Source organism: Bombus vancouverensis, chromosome 3, assembly GCF_051014615.1.
Source record: "Bombus vancouverensis nearcticus chromosome 3, iyBomVanc1_principal, whole genome shotgun sequence".
NCBI lineage: Eukaryota > Metazoa > Arthropoda > Insecta > Hymenoptera > Apidae > Bombus > Bombus vancouverensis.
This window is the reverse complement of record NC_134913.1, coordinates 1,609,954-1,631,266: the sequence shown is the minus strand read 5'-3', so window position 1 is coordinate 1,631,266 and position 21,313 is coordinate 1,609,954. Positions and strand designations below refer to the sequence as shown.

At 38.2% G+C, this 21,313-nt stretch overlaps 1 protein-coding gene across 4 annotated transcripts in view; it reads left to right on the top strand.

Moving 5' to 3' along the window:
* The window catches only part of SCAR (wiskott-Aldrich syndrome protein family member 3 SCAR), a 35,536-nt gene that overhangs the window by 8,806 nt on the left and 5,417 nt on the right, over nucleotides 1–21,313 (top strand). For 2 of the 4 annotated variants that reach the window (XM_033346839.2, XM_033346838.2), the window contains exons 2-5: nucleotides 19,338–19,669; nucleotides 19,905–20,058; nucleotides 20,512–20,626; nucleotides 20,912–20,944. In XM_033346839.2, coding sequence (XP_033202730.1) covers nucleotides 19,396–19,669; nucleotides 19,905–20,058; nucleotides 20,512–20,626; nucleotides 20,912–20,944 — 576 coding nt within the window. In that variant the 5' untranslated portion in view covers nucleotides 19,338–19,395. Of the gene's footprint in view, nucleotides 1–3; nucleotides 132–19,337; nucleotides 19,670–19,904; nucleotides 20,059–20,511; nucleotides 20,627–20,911; nucleotides 20,945–21,313 lie in introns of those variants that run through there. The other 2 variants (XM_076617570.1, XM_033346840.2) reach the window with 2 other exon arrangements.

Sequence of the window (21,313 nt, the reverse complement as noted above, 5' to 3'; positions counted from 1 at the left end):
GTTCGAGTTCAGAACGATGACGATCGAACGACTGTGGTGTACATGAAATATTCAATTTGCACTCGGCTAATGATGATAGTGTTTATGACTATTCAATCTGTTTTTAATCGCGTGTTTAACTAGTGGAAGGGGTAAGTTTAAGAGTGAAATTGGTTCTTTTTAATAGTGCTTTTATCAGTTCTACATATTATATGGCACTTAACGGTAATGTTCAATAGAGAATTGCATATTAAGTTTGAAAGTCATTAAGCATGAATCAACAGAGTGAAGTGATCCGTTTACTCGGCGTCATTTCTCGAAAGTGAAAAGTGGCAGTAAATTGCCCGTCACTTTGCTCCATTGGCAAGCCTTGTCCGGGTGGCATTGAAGGTATTGAAACCAATTTTGATATCAAGGCAAATGCCTCTCGGCATGGAAAAAACCCTCCTCCCTTCGATTTCTCTTTACGAGCCGATATCACACGATTACTCGTCGTTAATCATCATACCTAAATAGTTCATCAAGATCTTGGATAATAGGCATAAATTTTCCTTGCAACCGCCCAATTTCGTTACCTTAGAGGAAGCAAGGTGGCGCTTTGATATCTCATTCGTTTTATCTATACGTAATAATTGAATTGTTTAATTTACAATCATTAACATATTTTTCTGTATGTCTCAGATTCGAGTCTACACGTAATTTTGCGATACGCGTGTAATATCAACTTAAAATGTTGAAATCAGCTTAATTATTCGATTTAATTGTATAGCCGCGTACTAAGATCAAATTTTTGAGATCACGCAATGAATAGAAGCTAGTTTATCGGTCAAGCCAATTCAACTAGGTCTTCGCATCGTGGATTCTTAAATGGAGCTTTGGACGCGATCTATCTCTCTTAAGACGTCTCGTTACAAAGATCTGCTTATCCACGTGCATATTGCATGCTCGGCCTTTGACGTTTTGTTAATCTGCACCTATGTAATCAGCAACTCGCATAAACGCAGCTGCGGTCGAACATGCGTCGATGAAAAGTATCCGTTTATAAGAAAAAGATGCAAACGATTCGTGACGTATCGTTCCATTGCCTTATTTGCGCCTTCAATTTTATTGGTACTCGACCTCGTGTTATACTCGAGAGTATAAGTGTTCCACATTAATTATACGCAAGAAGGATTAATTTAGATGGCATCGTGTCATTGCTGTCTGCCGTTGCTGGCTGCTGATTCAAGCTTAAGCTGTAAAGTGGCGTAAATGATTGGCCAGAGTACACGATACTCTGTACAGTGAACGTCGACGGTGTAGTGACGATAAAAGCTGCGCGAACTCGCTAACTCAAAGCACTGCCGTTAACGATGCCTTTTAATTAACTTTTTCACATCTATAGACGATGTAATTCGCAACATTGTTCAAAGATCCGGGTAAAAATCAAGAATCTAACAAATCCTTCTGAAAGTATGCGAACAAACTCGTTAACGAGTTTCTTAAATGAAATATATCAAAATAACACTACAATAACGACTTATCAATTGATAAAATAGCACCGTAATTATTGCGTCACTGAAAACAGTGTCGTGAGTCACCGACAAACTGGTTAACGAGCTCGTAAGATTAAAAATCTCACGGAGTATCGATACACGTAAGTTCGAAGAAATACCTGAGAATTTTGTGGCTTTCTCCTCGATCGAAAGTCCGCAGTTACCTGCCCGACAGGCGCTTTAACGTGGTATTGCCAATGACCTGAATTGTATTCATCGATTCCCGTTCGTACATGTTGGCTACGTAGCTAACATGTTACTGCAATCGTAGCACTGACATCAGCTCCTGTAATCCACGTTCGTATGATCAGCAGTTCAGTGATGCAGATATAATAGCGAGATTCAATCGAAGGCAACCGTCTATCGTATACGTTGCGTGGTACTTTCGCATTGACCTGGCTGGAAGCCAGCGTTTTACCGTTCTTTATGTTTCTCTTTTGCTGATAATCACATCTTACCATAGAATTTCCAACATCTTGGCTAACATTCTTCTTTATCCTTGTTCTCTGTTCCTTTTTTCTTCCGTTCAAGGATTTTTATGTCGGATGAATTTACTCACTTTTCCGCTGTCCTTGTATGAGGCGTTGATGGAATAGAACCGTGAGATTCGCGTGACGAACAAATGAACGTATTTGAAGATTATAAGAGAAGAACACGATAAGTATTCGATTTTTCCATTTTACACCGCTTAGAGCCAAAGATGTAAGTTTTTTAAAAATAGTTGCCAAGTAGATGGAGTTTTAGGGAAAATTTGTTTTTACCTTAAAATATTTATTTCTCCAACTCTTTAATTTTTATGTTATCAATAGAAACAGGTATATTTTTAGTATACAGGAAGAAGAAGCACACACCCTATACAATACCCTACTCAGCATACAAAATCCGGGTCGAAGCAACAAAACAACGCAGATCGTAAATCTCTGAACAGTGAAAAATCTTTTTTGGAACATCCTTAAACCATCCTTTCCTTCTTCTCGTTATCCCTTCCATTTCTCTTGTCTTTTCCCTTGCACCCGCGAATGTCGCTGCGCGGAATGAAACATTCGATGTGAAAACACGGTTTTCTTTCGCGTCGCTTTTACACGCCGCTTGGAGTATCAGCTTAGCCGGGGAACTGGCTGGATTTTTTCCATTAATTTGACTAATGCTCTGCGCGAGTCGAGCTGCGAATCGCCGCGATTACGCGTGAGAAGCAGATTTCGTGCCGAGGATCGGTAAATGGAAGCGGTTCATTCAAACAGTCGAGCGGAGGCAGAGTGTGTCTCGTAATAGTTGAAAGGCCGTTGAATGGGAGAATTCTGGCTAGGCAGACGATGCTGATAATTGCGAGAGAAACAGGTTTTTATATCTGACGACATTTAAGAGAACGTAACTAATTGAGTCGCGTGAATAGGACGAACGCGTTTTATGTAGATGGAAACAATTTTTTTATAATCTTGAAGCGTCTACATGGTACACAGTATACGTGCTTGGTGTGCGGGTGTATCTTTCTTTTGATCGTTACTGCTTATCTACGATCAGCACGCGCGATACGGAAATACTGCACGTGCATTTATGTATTCAACGATTCTCGTGGTCGCATTGTTGAAGTATACTTACATCACTTCTGTTCACGAAAGTATTCTAAAGATTTGAGTTGTTGGAAAAATCGTGGCCTTTGCGAAGCAGAGAAGGAGCAAAAAAGCTTTTTTATAGCCAACGTAAATATCGGTATCTATTTTTAATAACTGGTAACAACAACATTTTACTCATTGTCCAAAGAAGTTCAGCCTGGAAAGAACTATATTGAGTCATAATACAAATATTATTTATCTATTTTTGTTTTGTATTATATTAAGAATAGTTTTTTAATAAAACTTTGAAAAACTTTTATTTACATGTTAGGTAGAACACATTATACAGTGTATAATCAGATGATAAGAGATAACGATAGATTCTTTTCTCGCCTTCTGTCTATACGTTCTTACTTGATATATTGTTTTATTGAACCTTTATTTCATTTGTAACCGTGTACAAATTGTTTGCAAGAAGTACTGATCGTAATTCATATTATTTTTACTACAACAATGCCTCGGCATGCTTTCGCGCGTACAGGACGTTGCATTATAGATTTCCAATAGTGCGTAGTTTATCAGCCTGTAACGTAACCTGTTTTCATCGTCCTATACATTGTATAACATGCATATTACTTTTACAATTATAGTAATACAGTATAGGGTTACAATTATAGGAGATAACCTAGATTGTTATTAAACATTGTCATAATTTCACTTTAAACACCAAGTGTTTGAGTAATATACAATTAAATCAAGCCTTATAAATATAATCTCTAAATTGAAATTTAAATTTTTTATTCGATTATCTCAAAACTACACCGAAAAGTTAATATTTTTTTATTTCAACGCAGCAATTAAATATTATACGAGCATTTTGTTCGTAAAATGCGATACGAGCATTCGAATAGGTTAAACAGCCATTTTCACGTCCTCTGCTCGAATACCATCTTCACTCAATGCTTCCATGTAATAATCGACTAATAACACTTTCCCTTTGTTGATAATATGATCCATTCTGTCCTACGTACGAGACAATGTAGCACGGTTACGTAGCATAATTCAGATGTTCCCTTTCATAACCATTCCATGTCCCTCCAGAATTTCCCATATCTTTACTTCGTACACCAATAAACCTAGTTGAGCTGTTGGCGAAATTGTCGGTGAACTATGCTTCTGGGAAATCTTGCTCCATACCGGAATGGTCAGGAGAATGTTAATCCTTCGAAAAAGTCGTTTCCAAGGGTTAAGAAGCTGTTAACAGACAAAATTCTGGTTACAGAAAATTAATTACCGTGATAGAACTTCAGGTTCCTGATATTCCAATAGGGAAATTAGTGGGATGTTGGGAGCGCACGTGCTCCTGAGATATATAGTAATTTGTAGCTTCTAAAGCCTCAGTTATAGAGATAATGCACCTTTGTTAGGGATTTTATCCAGTCAGACCATGAAACTGAGTTTTCAAACAACCTGACATTAATAAAGGCTTTTAATCAAGGCCGATGGCTGGTACTTTGTGAAGAATATGCTTGTACGGTTGCACCTTAATCCACGTCTGGATTATGCCGAAGGTCTTCAACCGCGATTAAGCTTTATAGGAAAGTTTGATATCGCGTGCAAGATGCGCCGCTCGAGCCGTGTGTTCCTGCTGACGACTTTTTATTAATGTATACGTGGACATCTTTCGCCGAGAAACGTACCGAACATTCAGGTTGGTGGTTTATGCTGAAACGATTCGTGTGCGTGTTGTTTGTATGGTTTTGCGTAAACGGGAACTGAAAACGTTTACGTTCGATTACAACGCGACAGGAATGAACGGTGTCGTGTGAGTTAAACCAAATCGCAGGTGCATACGCATGTGTGTACACGATACGCTACACCTAAATTTGCAACGTATTACTTACGTACTAGCCCGGAAGATTGCTCAGCTGTTAAAGCGATGAATCGACGTAATATCGATATGCTATCGGAGAAATTTGTACTTGCAGAGTAGGTGCGATTAAAGGAATTTTTCTCTTTTCTCTGAATGGTTTCGCTGGTTCACATTTTCCTATGTAGAGGTTGCGCAGGTTGCAATGAAAATGGCTCACGCTTACCCTTTGGGAATCTTTGCAGGAAACATACGATGATTGAATCTATAACGTTATTTCTGCGTTATGAGAGATTGAATTTCTTGTTACGATGAAATGCGAAAAATTAGGAAGTTAAATTAAAGAAAATTAAGAAAAATAAATATTTTTGATTAAATAAACAAGTTTTTTGAATAAATTAGCGATTCGTGGGTAGCCGTTCTTTGAATTGGCATTCTAGTCGTGATTGCGATGCGTTTATCGTTATCGCACTGTTGCAATACGTCCATCCCACGATTCGCCGATTTCGACTGAGAAAGAGAGAGGCGTGACGGCGATAACGCGTCAAGTTTACGCCACGTTAATTTATTGATAACCAGCCGTGCTGAATCAGTACGATGGATAAAGTCGTCGCTGTGCTCGTTCAAGGTGCACTTACAGATGTCGATAAGCGGTCAGGTTGGTCGTAGACACGCTATCGTGGGTGGACACCTTAACGTAGATCGAGTTATATACGTGGAAACGGTTCTGCTGCACGAATCAACGGACCTGTCTGTTCCTCTATTTCTCACGTTATCTCTCACTTTGATATAATTTGCCGTGAGACGAAATTGAGGTTTAGAAACAAGCGATTATGAGGACTCCTGAGTGGAGGTAGAAGTCTCTTGCAAAGGGTTAATTTCGTACCAGTTAAAGAGTCGTTGACCTGGCGTGGTTTTGCACAGAACAAGAGTATCTTTCTGCGGTTTAGGGGAAGTTCCCGTGTACTCTTTGGGAAGTATGATATGTGTATCATCTTTTTGCTCTTTTGTTCGTAAAAGTATTATGGATTTATTGGGTTTGTCGGTTCTATGATTCTACTTTATCGCTTTATATTTCACGATCTTGTACTTAGCTGCGTCGAAAACGCAATCGACGATATGTCGTTGGTTTGTCGAGCTAAATTAAAATAACAAACGAACTGTTATTACGTAGATTTAGAAAAAGTTAGTACTTCAACTGGAGCGTTCAATGATATTGTATACTCTCATGTCCACGCTGCCAAATATTTAAATTTCTACTCGAGACTTAAGATAAATAATATTCAGCGATTATGAGTCGGCAATTGCAAATTCACCGCATCCACCGTATCGATGACGCAATAATCGCAGTAGTCGGTGCCATGAAACGACTGGAGAGCGAGTGGCCGATATTACGAGCCGTTCCATGGTCCCTCTCCGTTTTCTTTTTTTTTTTTTCATTACGCTCGGTTCGTGGCAGGCCTCTCTCGTCGACGATGTTTTTCATCGGCCAACGACCGGCCACGAATCTCTCGGCGGAAACGAGGTCTCGAAGCGTTCCGCCGCGGAACCGAGCGGGGATCGGCTCGCGAGAAGATTAAATTTGTCGTGCACTTACATGTTCCAGTGTGTTGACGCGTTGCTGGTTAGTTGACGGTTGACGGTTGACGGTTGACGGTTGCTGGTTGCTGGTTTCTGTCGTTATACGAGAGAAGGACTGCGGACTAGTCTGATCGGCGTATCTGCGAGGTCGACGTCTCCGCACTCACCATGACGAATGTTACCCGATAGCTCGCACCACTGTCCGCCGGGATCCTTCCCCGTTTCGTTCCTGCCTTTCGGCTTTTTCATCCCATCATGCTGCTCGCCACTCGTCACTCCCCTTCTCACGCCTTTGACGTTACTCCGCACGTATGCTCGCTTTTCCTTTCCCGGCGCTCGCACTTTTTCGTCCACCGTTTCGCTTTTGGCTTCTTTGCCTCTCCTGTAAGTGATTCTGTTCACGGTTCACTGGAAAAGAATGAGCGGTTGGGTCGATGGTTGAGTGCAGTTTTGGTTTTATAAATATCGGACAAGGGTTGGGTAGGATCGGTCGAGAGGCCATGCACACTTGCGAAAAGTTAGGCATCATTAGGTGCTTAATCTACTAAAGACCAAGCAATGGTTTACAACGATATTACAGATACCTTAATTTCTTTAAATTTTACAAAACCATAAAATCTATTGTATATAAAAGAAATAGCGATGAAAAAATATGGAATTTCTGTGACTACAACGTTAAGAAACAGAAATCAGTAATACACATGTATTGATGAAAAAGTTGCCAATGCCCTACTGTTTAACGATATCGTAGTACAATACTTATGAAGACATTTATCAATCCTTTTTAATAGAGCTGGTGTTCTGTCTGGACAGCATGCCCGTAATACGTTGATGACCACGGCTTACCTGACAACACTGAAAAGGGGACAGAGTATTTACTCAACAAAGTTAAATATACTCATAGGTCGTTTGCACTTTTGCGTTATTTTGTAAGAAAGCAGGTCGTGCGTATACGAATAACTGTTTATTAGCTCTGCTTATTTGAACCGAATTGAATTTTGCATTAAAACCTCCGTTGACAATAACGTTAACGCTATCATTTTTGTTTTATTACGGTAAAAGATATTTGAATATTAGTGGTTATTTCTAATTCTACTACCGTCTTCCAATTCTTATTTCAGTTTTTCAATAATTTAATGTTCGTTTCAATAAACGAAAACGATACCTACGTATTAACGTTTGTTCCTCCATGTTTTTGCTAGATTTGAAAAATCTTTCAACGATAAAAAATTACGCATTGCTCGAGCAGGATTAGATCAGTGAATTTTATGTTATCGCTTCTCCAGGCTAACGTAAATTTTCTGTTATTAAAATACCGAAAGCGGAAACAACTATCTGTACCTGTTACGCTGTAGTGAGAGTTTTCTATCGGTATATTGCTTTGCCCGCGATATTATGTCAATACCAATATGAGTGAGTGCTTTTATGCGATCGTTATTGTATTGATTATCTGACGTCAAAACATGTAGGCATGTATGTTTATACATAGGCCTTATTCAAGTCCTTTTAGAAATATCGTGTATTATAACATACCATGACCTATATGCTGCATTTATTAAATGAATTTAACGTACGATAAATTTAGATATTGCCACCAGTCTGAAAGTAAATTCAATTCAAAATATTTTGTAAAAGAAAGAAACGTATGAGTTTAGTTTGACTCTTGTATCTCGTTTAAGTAAAAAATTTTGATAAAAATTAAACTACGAATAGTTAGACTCCTATCATATACAGATATATAGGACGGAACAACGGAAGTGTGCTATACCGCAATACGATGTATTACCGCAAATTATAATCAGTGCATGCTTTTTATGTGATATTTTAGCTACTTAAAATATTATGATTCCACGGATATTTTAGAAACCTTAAATATTTCATTTCCACGGCACTTTGTACGCTTCCAATAGAAAACTATCCCATCACTCAAAACCATCGAGTACGCGTCAAAGACCATTGACAAAGAAAAAAAAGAAAACGTGATTTATTTTCCCGTATAACGTTACTCGGAGCACATAACGACCAACTGTAGAGATCCAAAACCACATCAGCTCGGTGAACGAGATAGATACGTTTTTCCGTGTGTACCGAGGTGATAGCAAGGTTAACCAAACGATAACCGGTTGGTGACATTTGATCCTCTCGATTAACCGCGTCGATTTGGATAGGATACAGGTAACCACCTCCGCATTGGATTTTCTAGAAACGTGGGTTTTGCGTGCACGTTTGGTATACGTTATCCGAGGCAAACCGGAAACGTTCACGCACGAGTCAGGCTCGCTTAACCAAGGGATTAGTGAAGGTAGACGAAGTACAATCGCAGGGTCATGTTGGGGCTTCGAGCACTCGAATGCCTGTCTTGCCGTGGTTAATTTTTTGGATACGAATCATTATAAGGGCGGAGTTCAACGTTTTGATAATGTTTTTGTAAAAGTTATAGAAATTCATTATTTCTTAATGCGTAAAATGTATGTTAACCCAAATAATGAATTAGACTCCATAGAATAGATTGAGAGTTTGATGTAGCGTGACATTTACGGAAGAAATTGAGTGTCTTCCAATACACTCGTGATCATGTGGGATTTTTCAGTGTTTAAATGAAAAGCACACACAGCAGCTTTCAGGGAAAACAAGAACTGAAGTCAATTTATCGATAGTCATTAGTCACTCCTTTGTAACAATCAAGAAGCAGGCTTTATGAAAATTGAAATATGAGCGTGCAAGAAAAACTTGTTTTCGTTGACTGTAGATTCGATCGATAAGGGTGTTAGCAGAGTAGGCGAAATGTAAGGCACACGAAATAGGCTGACTCGATTCTGTCGAGCAGTAAAGCACGGTTTGGGTTGGCACATACAGTGACTCACGATCAGACGGGAAACCGTTTCACGCTTATTCGACCACCCGGTTCTCGATTCAATTTACCAACCAGTTTTACCAATATTGTAGCCGACAAACGGCACACCTCAAACGGTAAAGAAACACTTGTCTCCTTCGATACTCTATGGTCGTGATGTCTTTTTTATACGTGTTTTGAAGTCTACGGGAGGTTTAAAGGAACACCATTTAAAGAAACTTCGATTATTTGAATAGCACATAACGTTAACCAATACATAAAAATTAGCTTGCGTGAGATATTTTGCAAGCCATTCGAAATTTTCTTTTCACGAATTGGAAAAGTGGTGTTTCTACATGAACAACGAAGAGTGCTGCAGGAACATTATGTTCTTTTATTTCTGCGTTACTCGAGTTTCTTATTCGACTCGTCATACCGTTCCTCTGTATATGTTGCTATTTATAAAACGGAGGCATAAACGCACGTGTAACATAATCGAATGATTTCTGTGTATGTCCATTGTGGGCGTGAGCAAGTACAGCAAACACAGACGAACAATTACTAGCCCTAGTGGGAGCCCTGAATGCGCGTATGACGTCATTCGCTCCCCTTTTATTGCAAGAGGGGTAGCTAGTCCCGTTATCGAGAGAACGAACGCATTACACCCCAATACCCGTTTCTACCAATTTAACGTATGCCGAGGGTGGACGAAAATATCTTTAGTCCTATTTCCTGCCCGTGAAAGCTGGACATTAATCGACTGAAAAATTGTATCGTTCTTGAATTATCGGTGAAATGGTTGTAGTTGATGTTAGCTTTAAAACTATGAATAAAGAAGTGTGCTATTAAAATTGAATTTCTTTTATTAGGATAATATTTTGTAACAAAATTGGTTCATTCTCTTGTTTATACACGTTTTATGTAATTGATCGCGTATAACAGCGACTCTTCAATTTTTGCAGTTTTTCAAAAACTATCTAGTAATAAATTTTTTATTAGGAAACTCTCCTATCTTTTAGTTCATAAACTCTAATTCATTAGCTGCTTACTTTGAACAGCATTACTCGAAAACTCCACACGAAAGTAATTAAACATCAATGGTATACGTACGACATTTTTAAAAGGTCATTTCACGACGGATTATAATTAAAGAGCTGTTGCAGCAGGAAAAAATTTCAACGAGTGACCTATACTCACGTATACAGTAATTAATGCTTAGGAACGAATATTTAGTAGCAGCAAAGTTCACCTGACATTAGAGTGACGTTATCCTATATAACACCATGTGCCATGGGAGTCAGGTATCCATGTGTCTTTACTCTTTTTAATTTTATTTTGTTTACTTATCATTGAATTATCCTATTTTTAAATATATTGGAGCTCATTTTTCCTTACAGAGGAACTATATAAGCAACTTACGTTTAGTAAGATACAAACATCTGTTTCACGTACTTATTAATTAAATTAAAAAGAAGGAATTTTAAAAAAGTAAATGTAATTTCGTGTTCGTCGAGAAGTCACGTACTGCTTGAGCGTTCGATTCAATTAAGTTTTCGTTTGGTAATGGAGTAAATACCGCTAATGAGAACTTGCTGTTCTCAAGGGCAGCCATGCACTTCAAACATCTTCTTGGTGCACTAACCCGAGTACAGATGTTTCTGCGAGGTGACTTTCACTTAGCGTAAGCATAGGAGTCCAAGATAATGAACTTGCAACGTGAAGAGTGAAAGATCATCGGTATAACGGAATTGTTTGTTAGCGTGGTCCTCATAGTTTTTCAAAATTCAAATATTTGACTTTCAGTTGAAGATCTGTGCAATAAATAGCTCTCCCTTCGAAATTATTTGCTGCTAAAAAATGTTCTCTGGCAACAGAAAACATTTAAGTAGGTAGAGAAGGGAAAAGTTGATTCAGAAAATATAAAAACCAAAGATAAATTATAATAGAAATGAACTATAACTAAATACCGTTGCATTTCTCTTTTCATCTTTATTTTCGAAGAAGGAAAAATTGCGATAAATTGTAGTTTCAGTTTTTACAGGAAAATAACAATTTTGTTACGGATGATTAAAAAGTAAGTCTTGCTTTATATAAGAAGAAACAGGAAGTTTTGACGATCCTTTCATCTTCGCGGGAATATACATACAAGTGCAATGTGTGAATACTTCATTGAACGATCTGCACGTCGCTCTTCTGACGCATAATGATCAGTATAATTTATTCAACCTGTCGTTGGTAACCTCAACGACTCATATCCTTCCTTTATTGGTGACCCGAATATAACGAGAAACTACCTTCATGTAGTTCATCGACATGCACAATAATAATACGATGGCGCTAATATTATCTATACTATATTTCTATATAACATGGGAATGGTTGCTTTTTATTGGATAGATTTTCTTTCGTTGCATAAAATTTATTTTTATGTAAAGTGGACAAATACCTTGTTCACAAGTTTTAAACATAAGTATTCTTAAATATGTGATTATCCATTGTTAGTACATTTATTAGATCATAAACTTAATAAATTTAACGATACGATTCTGTTTAATTCCTATTTTGCAATTAAACATAGCAAGCGTACAGTATATACACAGTGCGGCAGTTTTGATCAAGGTGGATTACTTTACTGGATAATTTGGTGTAACCTACTTTCCCTTATATAACATTTCTTGGATGCTATTGATGAATAGAATTTTGAAATTGGTTCGTGTACAGTTGGCATTACGGATCTTTTCAATAAGTGTAGTTTTCATGCTCGAAGGAAAGCAAATAGCTTTCTTTCTTAAGAACGTAGTCATTATTTACTCGTTATCGTTAGTATACAAATATAAAATAATTTCAGTTCTTAATAATGGGTAGTTTTTTTTCATATAATTTACAATATATTTTGCATTACGAAGTATTGTAAACAGCACCTATTAATATTCTGCAGATCCATGTCTTCCATGGTAAGAAGAAACCTTTCGTTGCCTGGTCGCGTGACCAGTTACCACCGGAGAACATTATTTCGAACAAGCGCAAATAGCATCAGCACGTAGAGCTGTCAGTGCTAGGAATTGGGAACAGGCCTGGCGCACGTCATAATAAAGCTTTTTTCACACTTCTTACATCTTGCGAAAAGGTCACTGCTTGTAATATTGTTCGAAGCATCGTACAGATATCGACTGGGACCACTGTAATACAGGAAAAGTAGAAAAAAAGAGGAAAACAAATGAAATATAGAACGCACTACATGAAATTACTTCTCGAATTTATTCAAATATTAATAAAAATATCAAGCAAATGAGAAACACATTGTCTATAAACGTATTCTTTTTAAATCTGTTTAGAAGATCAACATCAAGTTGTTTGTCGCAGAATTATTCTAGTTATTTCGTTTCAAGGAATGAAATATTTCAGATATTATCACGAAAAGGTATATAATTTCTGAAGTCACTAGTACGGTATACAGCTCGTAAATATGTCTGACGAAATGTTAGTAGATAGTAGTCACGCGCCGAGGGACTTCTGTAAACGTCAGAAATGTGTTATCTTACCCTGATCACGGTAGAGCAACGCTATCGACAAACAAGGTGGATCGTCGGCACGTTAACGCCAAGAAAAGCGGATCTGCTTTTCGTCGACTATCGCCTTTCGTATATACACGGTCACCACTGCAACGTGAAATATTTAACGAACGGGAAATTTAGGTCGTGCAACTGCATCAACTTGCGAACGAACTACTTGACCATTGCTACTCTCCAGGATGCAATGTTCCGCTAGTTAATCCCATTGTCTTCGAATGTTTCTGATCATGAATTGAAATTTTTAGTGTACTGTTACATCGAATAATCGAGCACGAATAGTCGTTAAATCTTCCTGGGAAAATCGAACGATAACATAATGTAATCGATGCGTAACGAGGGACGAGAAGATGCGTCCGGTAAATCGGCGTCATAGGCAACAAAGAGTTTATGCTAATAAGTAACGTGCAGCGATTTTGCAATATCAGTCAGCCAACACGCGTGCCTCGAATCGAATTCACGAGGATATCGTTGGTGCATATGCGCACACACGTTTGAAGTTCCTCGCTTCCCCGCTTCGACTGGCATTCCTCAAGCTTCTGTCGTGTCACCTTCTTCCTCGAATAATTGAGTCGCGCTGCTATTTGTCGTATACCCAACCGTCGCCGAGCGAGCAAACACCTTGTGAAACCCTCTCACAAACGGATTCGAGGCGTCCCAATACGTCGCCCCGTTACTTATCTTCACTATGAAATTTTGCTTTCTCGATATGTTCGATATGTTCGATATGTGGACTAGCTTCGCGAATTTCGTAAATGAGAAGAAGGTTGAGATATCGGGGAAATACGAGTTCGTTTGTGTATATGTATAATTCGTTGCTTTTTTGAAGTTTGGAATTAGCGGGAAAATAAGATACATTAAATAATATGATATTTGATCTAAAATATTCTTTGCTACAGTCAACAGGGAAGGTGAATTATTTTAGATAGCAATATTTATCGACTCATCATGAATACCTAGTGTATCAGACACTGTTCAAGTACACACCCATACTGATCGTCAATAATCGTAACGGTATATCCATTGCCGATCGATATGAGCGGATGTACAATGTGCATAGACGAATGCGAACTGCAGAAGCGAGAGTGCGCTCGCAAGAGCATTACATCGCCGTTGTGTCGAAAACGAGCGCATTTACAAAACGTACTCTTTTGCACGCGTGTCTGTTCAAGCATATGGACAGCATGTGCAAGTTTGCTTTTCGTATGAACACACGTGCGAGCCAGAATGGATCGGACCAAGCGTGGACGCGATTATTCGACGAACGAGTCGTCACCACTTGCTAATGCGCGTTAAGTAAATTAGAATGAAGTTCGCAGTTATTGCTTGCGGTTGCCTCGTCGATGTTGACGGGTTAATGGGATGTTGCTCGTTCGACGTTATGTGAAATGTTACCCTGCTGTACGCAACGAGTTGGCTTTACGTCGCAATACTATTTACGCATGGTATTTTTAGAATGTAAAGTAGCATCGTGTGTATTTTAAGTTTTATTCGTGTATCTAATACGATAAAGCAAGTAATCTCATTAACTTTTCGAATAGACCACGTGCAATCATTTTTCGTAATATGAATTCTTCGAACAGAACCGATCGATTTAATGATATTATTCGTATGCTAAAGATTATAAAGACAAAATCAGCGATAAGTTTGGAATTTATTTCCAGATTGAAGAGGTCTGTACTTATCATGACTGTTAATGTCAGAGATAAGTTGCGTACACAATGATGCAAACGTAAAAGTATGACTATGCAACTTGATGGAAAATTTTCGATATTCTCGTCCTCTTAAATCATTTAGAAACATAATCCTTCGATACTTTATTCGCCATATCAATGTTGGTTAACGTGCTTCGCAAAGTAACCGGGGGAAAAAGATAAATTCTCTGTACCCAGTACTCTGAATAAAGAGGAGTGTAGTAGCTTAGACGAGCGTAATAGCGACCTTTAAAAGTTGCTCGATTTACGCAAGACGATCACGAGTACTGGTTCAAAGCTTCATTCAGCGGTCGTTGAATGAACAGATCTTCATACTATGACGAATAAAAAGATCCCCTAACTTAACAATGTTTTATTTACACGAGATAGGGAGATAGGATAGAAAGGGAACAATGTTTCATGAAATGGGCAAGTCAAAAATGTAGAACAAAATTTCTGAAAATGTGACTTCGTGTCTGCTAAAAATTGAGACTATAATTTAAATTTGTAAAGTATAATAGAAATTAACTTCAGATTACGTTCTTTAAGTCATTTTCAATTCAATTCTGTTTTCCTATGGTTAACAAATTTCGTAAATTTACGTATAATAGATACTATCGCAAATACTATCGTCATGTATATATTATTGAAATCCTTTAATAAATTTCAAACAGGAAAAAGTAAAAAATCCAAGTAACATAATGTTGACTTCGCTTATCGTATTACAGTAATTTACCACAAACTTTATGCAAATAATTCACTTTCTTCGACCACTGTGCTACCACGAAACGCACTATGTTTCAGTGTTTTGAAGCGGGAAATTCTACAGAATCAGCCGTGACAGAGTCGTTAGGTAATTACCCGTGGAATCTTTAATGGCGCGTTTCCCGCAGTGGTATACTCGTTATATGTGGATCGATGAGAACGTGATTCGTTTTCGACGGAAAACGTCGCCGTACGATGTATCGGTCGTTGCTGGTAACGGTGCTGGTGTCGTCCCGCTCTCGCCTAAGCTCGTGCTGAATCAGTAAATCACTACTTGGCATCGAATGCGTAGGAGCGTGTATAAAGTGTAGATCTACAGGGCTGGAAGGTTGAATGGGGTTTAGGTGTACATGGTGACTCATGTTATGCTCGTATAATCTAGCATAGTCTATTCCGTTGGAATCGTTGTTCCATTGTGTTCCGGATTTTAGTATAATGTTCGACGATCTGACTAGAAAGAAGAACACGTTTATAGGATTAATGGATTGGTAATATACACAATGAAGATTATGATACTATGTTATTGCTTCATAGAATAACGAGGTCGATAAACAGAGCATGGTCAGAAGAAGTTTCAAAGTCGATTTGCCAGGACAGAAATTCTTACCGCGATACAAAACACAAAACGCGAAACAGGTAAATTGTTGGTTTTCAACGGTAGATTGAAACGATAAATGGTGGTAATACGGCGAATATTTCAACTCATACAAGCTCATTGCCGAGCGAAGGAAACCATGGTTACCATTGCAGGGAATTTATTTACTTTGCTGGTACAACAGCATTGGATGAGACTTTTCTTAGATGGAAATCGGGGAAACGTATGATTTAATATGTACGTTGCAAGCGAGCAGGCTCGTATGGGTGGGTGGATCGATGAACGTTAAAATCTCGAGATTAATCTGCGGACTAGTGAAAAACGGATAAGGCGGAGTAAGAACTGGTTTCTTTGCGATGTAATTATAACGTATTCGCGATAACGCATAGATATATTCTTTGTTTCAACCTGTTCATGCAATTGCAACATTTAATATCGCATAATATTTAATTAGCATTTTGTACGCTATTTTTTATCGCGATTTAGATAATCTAGATGAAAAGAAAGGTTTTTTTCATTAAACGTCTATTAATTTAAAACCTCATACCACGAGATTTACTCAGCTGTACGAGATATCTATTTACTATAGACAAAGAGTACACGAGTTCTTTTTTATTTTAAATTTGCAGATATCAATTTTTTTAAAACTTACCCAAATTTAAGCAGCTTTCTCTTTCGATACGACGAGCTTATAAATAATTCGATGGATGTAATAAAGCTAAAGGAGTCATCTGTGAAATGTCTGCCTGTATCGCGTCTAACCTTTATCCAACACATGAAGTCAAATGAACGTAACAGAAACCTCGAGCAGAAGAAATCATTGCAAGCGACTTTCTATTTCTTCACAGGAGATAATATACAATTGTACGGCGTAAATGTCGGCCCACATGTCGACACGACTTCTTTCGAAAGGTTTCATAAACCTTAGTAACGATACTTCGGTTGATCCGTTCGCACGAACGCTTGCACTTTCCACGTCAAGTGGAAACGAGGATAATATACTACATGCAGGGTGCGTTAAAAAAAAATGTAATGTTTTACAAAATACTCATGTAGGTACCGTGTCTTATTTATTTTACAATTAGACCTTCTCTCTCTATCACGAGCTACAAAAAAAGGCGCGTATTTAACCGCTTTAGATTAAAACTTAGATGAACGTGGATAAGCGAAAGTCCGCAGGGATAAAGGGATATCGTTAAAGCAACCTCGACGTTATGGTATTCCGTCTAACGTATCCGAGCAACGATCTCTAAAAACAAAGGGATCAGAAAGCAAAAGAAGGGCTTGGCCAACCCTACATGCGCCACCCGAGGCTTTTATTCAGTTACACATTCATAAGTGATACAAAGAGTTAGTACAGGGACTTTTAACGAGGGGTGAATAAAACCGAGTTTTCCCGTGTCCCTCTTAATTAGAAGTAGGTACTTCGTAAAAGTACCATTGCAAAAATTAATGATTTCACTTGTCAGAAATATAGAATGTACCACGAGCAGAAGTATCCTCCAAAGTTGGAAGTCGGTTTGATTTGAGAAACAACGGTCATATCTTTTCCACAGCTAAACCAACATCCTGCGAACCTACGTGTTAAACGTGTTTGGCGTATGCTTACTAAATTGCTAATTAGGAATCAATGGAAAAATAGCGGTACATCCATCGCCGTCCTCGTTTGGCCATGATCGTATCATTGACCCTGCCAGATACTTCAAAGCTGATTTAGACAGAATTTGAATTTTAAGAAATAAGAGGAACAAACACTACAAAATGCTAAAAAGTGTTAAAACATCATTTGTTCGAAGCAATTTCTTGCCCGCCGCGTCATATCGGAAACAGCGCGTACGATGGAACATTTTTGCTTTCGATAACAGCCTCGTGTTTTCTATTAATCTCTTAATCACATGTTATAGCGAAAGAAAAAAGGAAGCGGGCGTTCTATCTCTGAGATGTCTGTTGTACGCTAACGTGTTGTCTAATACGTTATTTACGCAGTGAGTTTCTCACTGTTTCTGGTACAGTTTGCGCGGAGGGCTAATACCCCTTACGCGCGACCAGTCCGTAGCTGCTAATTATCGTCGCGTGTTGACCCTGAGAGAGTTGCAGCGAACGATAAGAGGCAACAACCGGGGCAAGTTAATCGGGGCCAATGGGATAGCGAAGAGGGGAACACGCGAGGAAAGGAAAGGAGTCAAGGCGAGGCTGCAGTCGTTGCACTCGTTAGAATTTGTTCAGTCGATTGGAAGGTACATATACCGGTCACGAGACTACTACGTCGAGAGATTGGTACACTTCAATTGGATGATTTGGACATGATTCGAAAAATGCGACGATACGTTGATTCGCAAGATTGACGTATAAAATGTTTACAAATTTCTTAAAAGAGTGCCTGCCACATATTCGGCAAAAATCCACGTGTACAACTATAATTTTTGTACCCACAGTTTATTAATTGTATACACAACAAACAAAACATGGTTCACGATAGCGAAGTAAACACATCTCGTGGTCAGCTGGGAACGGGAACGACTTCCTGCAATAACAATTCCATTACTCATCCAACTCATGATAAATGTCTCTTTCGATCGTTTGTAACGATCTGCTCGTACGTCGTCTTTCTCCCAAAAAGAAGAAGAAGAAGAAGAAGAAGAAGAAACGAAGAAAAAGCAAAAGGAGGAAAAAGGAAACGGAATTTTCGTACACCGTTCACTCGGTATTTCCGCGTCGTCTCGGTCAAGGGTAATTTGACGCGAAATTAACGACTTTGACCGTAACGTTTACACGAAAATATCACCGGTGCACACAGTATGCTTAATTACGAACTTTCCGACAAGATTTCAGAATCATTAGCATTTCAATTAACTCGTGTTTCAATTAATCGAAGCACGTTCCGTGGCCGATATCGGCGTCGTTCGATCGGTGTCCGGGTTTGCAAAATGAAAAGACCAAGTTGGGCGAGCACGTTAGATGGGTTGCACTAATGTGCAACCCCAGAAAGATCGAATATTCATTCCGCTAACGACTTTCGATACCTGTAGAGAGGATGTATTCGCGCGCAAAGAGCGTCGAGTGTCGTCTTTGCACTCGAGCCTACTCCGTTGCAAATTACTTCCCGGCTCGTTCCATCTGTTCCACGAATCGAAACCACGATCATCCGCGCGTTTCTTCCTGACGCGATACAAACATTTGTGCTCCTTCAATGAATCGAAGAATCTATCGACTACGTTGTTATATCTTTACTACTTCTAAATTGAATACTACGATTTTGGATAGGAAACATGAAAGGAGGAATATCTTTGTTTGCGTCAACTATAAATAATCTCAAGTTAATTAACAGATATACATAGTTATTGAAATGTGTGATTGTTGCAGGTCTCTAGAAAGCGGTGAGTGATCTTTGAAGGGAAGGTAAAAGGCAAGTGGAAAGAAAATGCCACTTCCAAAGCGACTAGTGGAGCCGGTGCTCGTCGCACGCGGTACTATTCCCGAGAATTTTCCTCTGCCCTCGGAGTTAGAGGCTGTAACGAATGGCACGCTGGCCAACACGATCAGGCAATTGTCTAGTCTGTCCAGGCACGCCGAGGATCTGTTCGGTGAGCTCGCGAGGGAAGCTCATGGATTGAGCGATAGGGCCAACTCCTTGCAAGCCAGGATAGATCGATTAGCTGTGAAAGTTACTCAGCTTGACAGTAACGTCGAGGAAGGTTCGTTAATTATCTAATTAATTAGGCAGTCTATGATTAATCCTTTAACACCGTATTAGGAACGACGTGATCCAAGCATAGACTAAGATACATTTACATAGATATATCTTTTTTCTTTAAAAAACGCGGTGTATTGGCATGTTGTTTAAAAAAAAAAAAACAGTGTAAGAAATTTAGTATTGCGTATTTGTTGTAAATTTGCAAAATGCATTATCGTTATATTTTTTCCTTCCAGTCTCGTTACAAGATATACACATGAGGAAAGCGTTTAAGAGTTCAGTGGTGTTCGACCAACAAGTTGTTTCCAGGGACACCATGCCAACGGCGATGTTAGAAACTTATCATCAATGTGACACGCCACCACCTCTTGATAAACTTAATGTTTATAGGTACTTTAGTCTTTTTAACTATATTAATATACAATTAGAATTTGAAGTAATTTTTATTAAACACAATTTCCAGAATTATTTGAGATCCAATTTGAAGTTTATTAAGTTTAATTCAAAATATTAGAAAGTATTAAAATATAAAAGCTCCCAAAAAATATTAAAAACTTCTATTATCTCCTTATAGGAAGAAAAATGTATTGTTATTGCTAAGAAAGATATCTGATTATCTTGTTTATTTAGGGAAACAAAACTAATTGGTTATCTTATCTAGCAGGTACCGTGTAAGTAGAAAAAATACAGAACACTTTGAAATGTGCGCAAAAAATTTACCTATTACGATATTACAGCTTCAGATTCTTGTGTAAAATATTAGTTTGTCAAATAACGCAAAAGTAATTTGTACAGTAGATAAAAGATAAAATACAAACGAATAAAATTCTTTGTCGATTTTAGGGAGGACGGTAAGGATGGACTGAAATTTTACACAGATCCGAATTATTTCTTCGATCTCTGGAGTCAGGAAATGCTGAAGGATACGGAAAAGAAGTTACACGATCGAGGGAAAAAGGTAAGAAAATTTTTGTCTCCTTTCCACTTTGTTATCTACACGTGCACCTCGATCTTCTCCTTTATTTTTCTTTTTTTTTTTTGTTCTTAGACACAAGATGAGATTGTTCTTGAATTATGTTATTCTTTTAGTACTTATGGAAAATATAAGCAAGATATATTATGTACATGTGATTAACTAACACTTTTCGAGGTGCGCTGTAACACGATACAATAGTTATTTTTCTACTTTTATATGCTAACATACATGCGATTCTAACGATTGAAAATGTCCCCTTCGTTATAGACCGAGTCTGAATATGCCGAACCGTTCAGAGAGGCAAGTCGATGGTTTGGATCTTTGTAGTTTTTTATTACCCTTATCCAGTTCTAATGAATTATCGATCGCCAACCACTCACTCATACATAATAAAGCTCACTTCTTTGTGGATTTTCATTAACCGACCTTTTTGCGCTGATAGAGATTGCGCTGATAGATGCTCGCTTTGAAAGTTTGTAGTTTACATTGCTAGGATTAGCCAATGACATTAAACCAAACACGTTCTGTAATGTTCGTCCTTGGCAAAGAATTTTTTATTGCGTAGACCGAATGATACGTTTGTTTCTTATGTGACTTTCTCTCTTATTTCTCTTTTCTTTAAATTCCAATAAGAATTTTCGTTCTAAGTTTTCATTTCCATAACTTTCT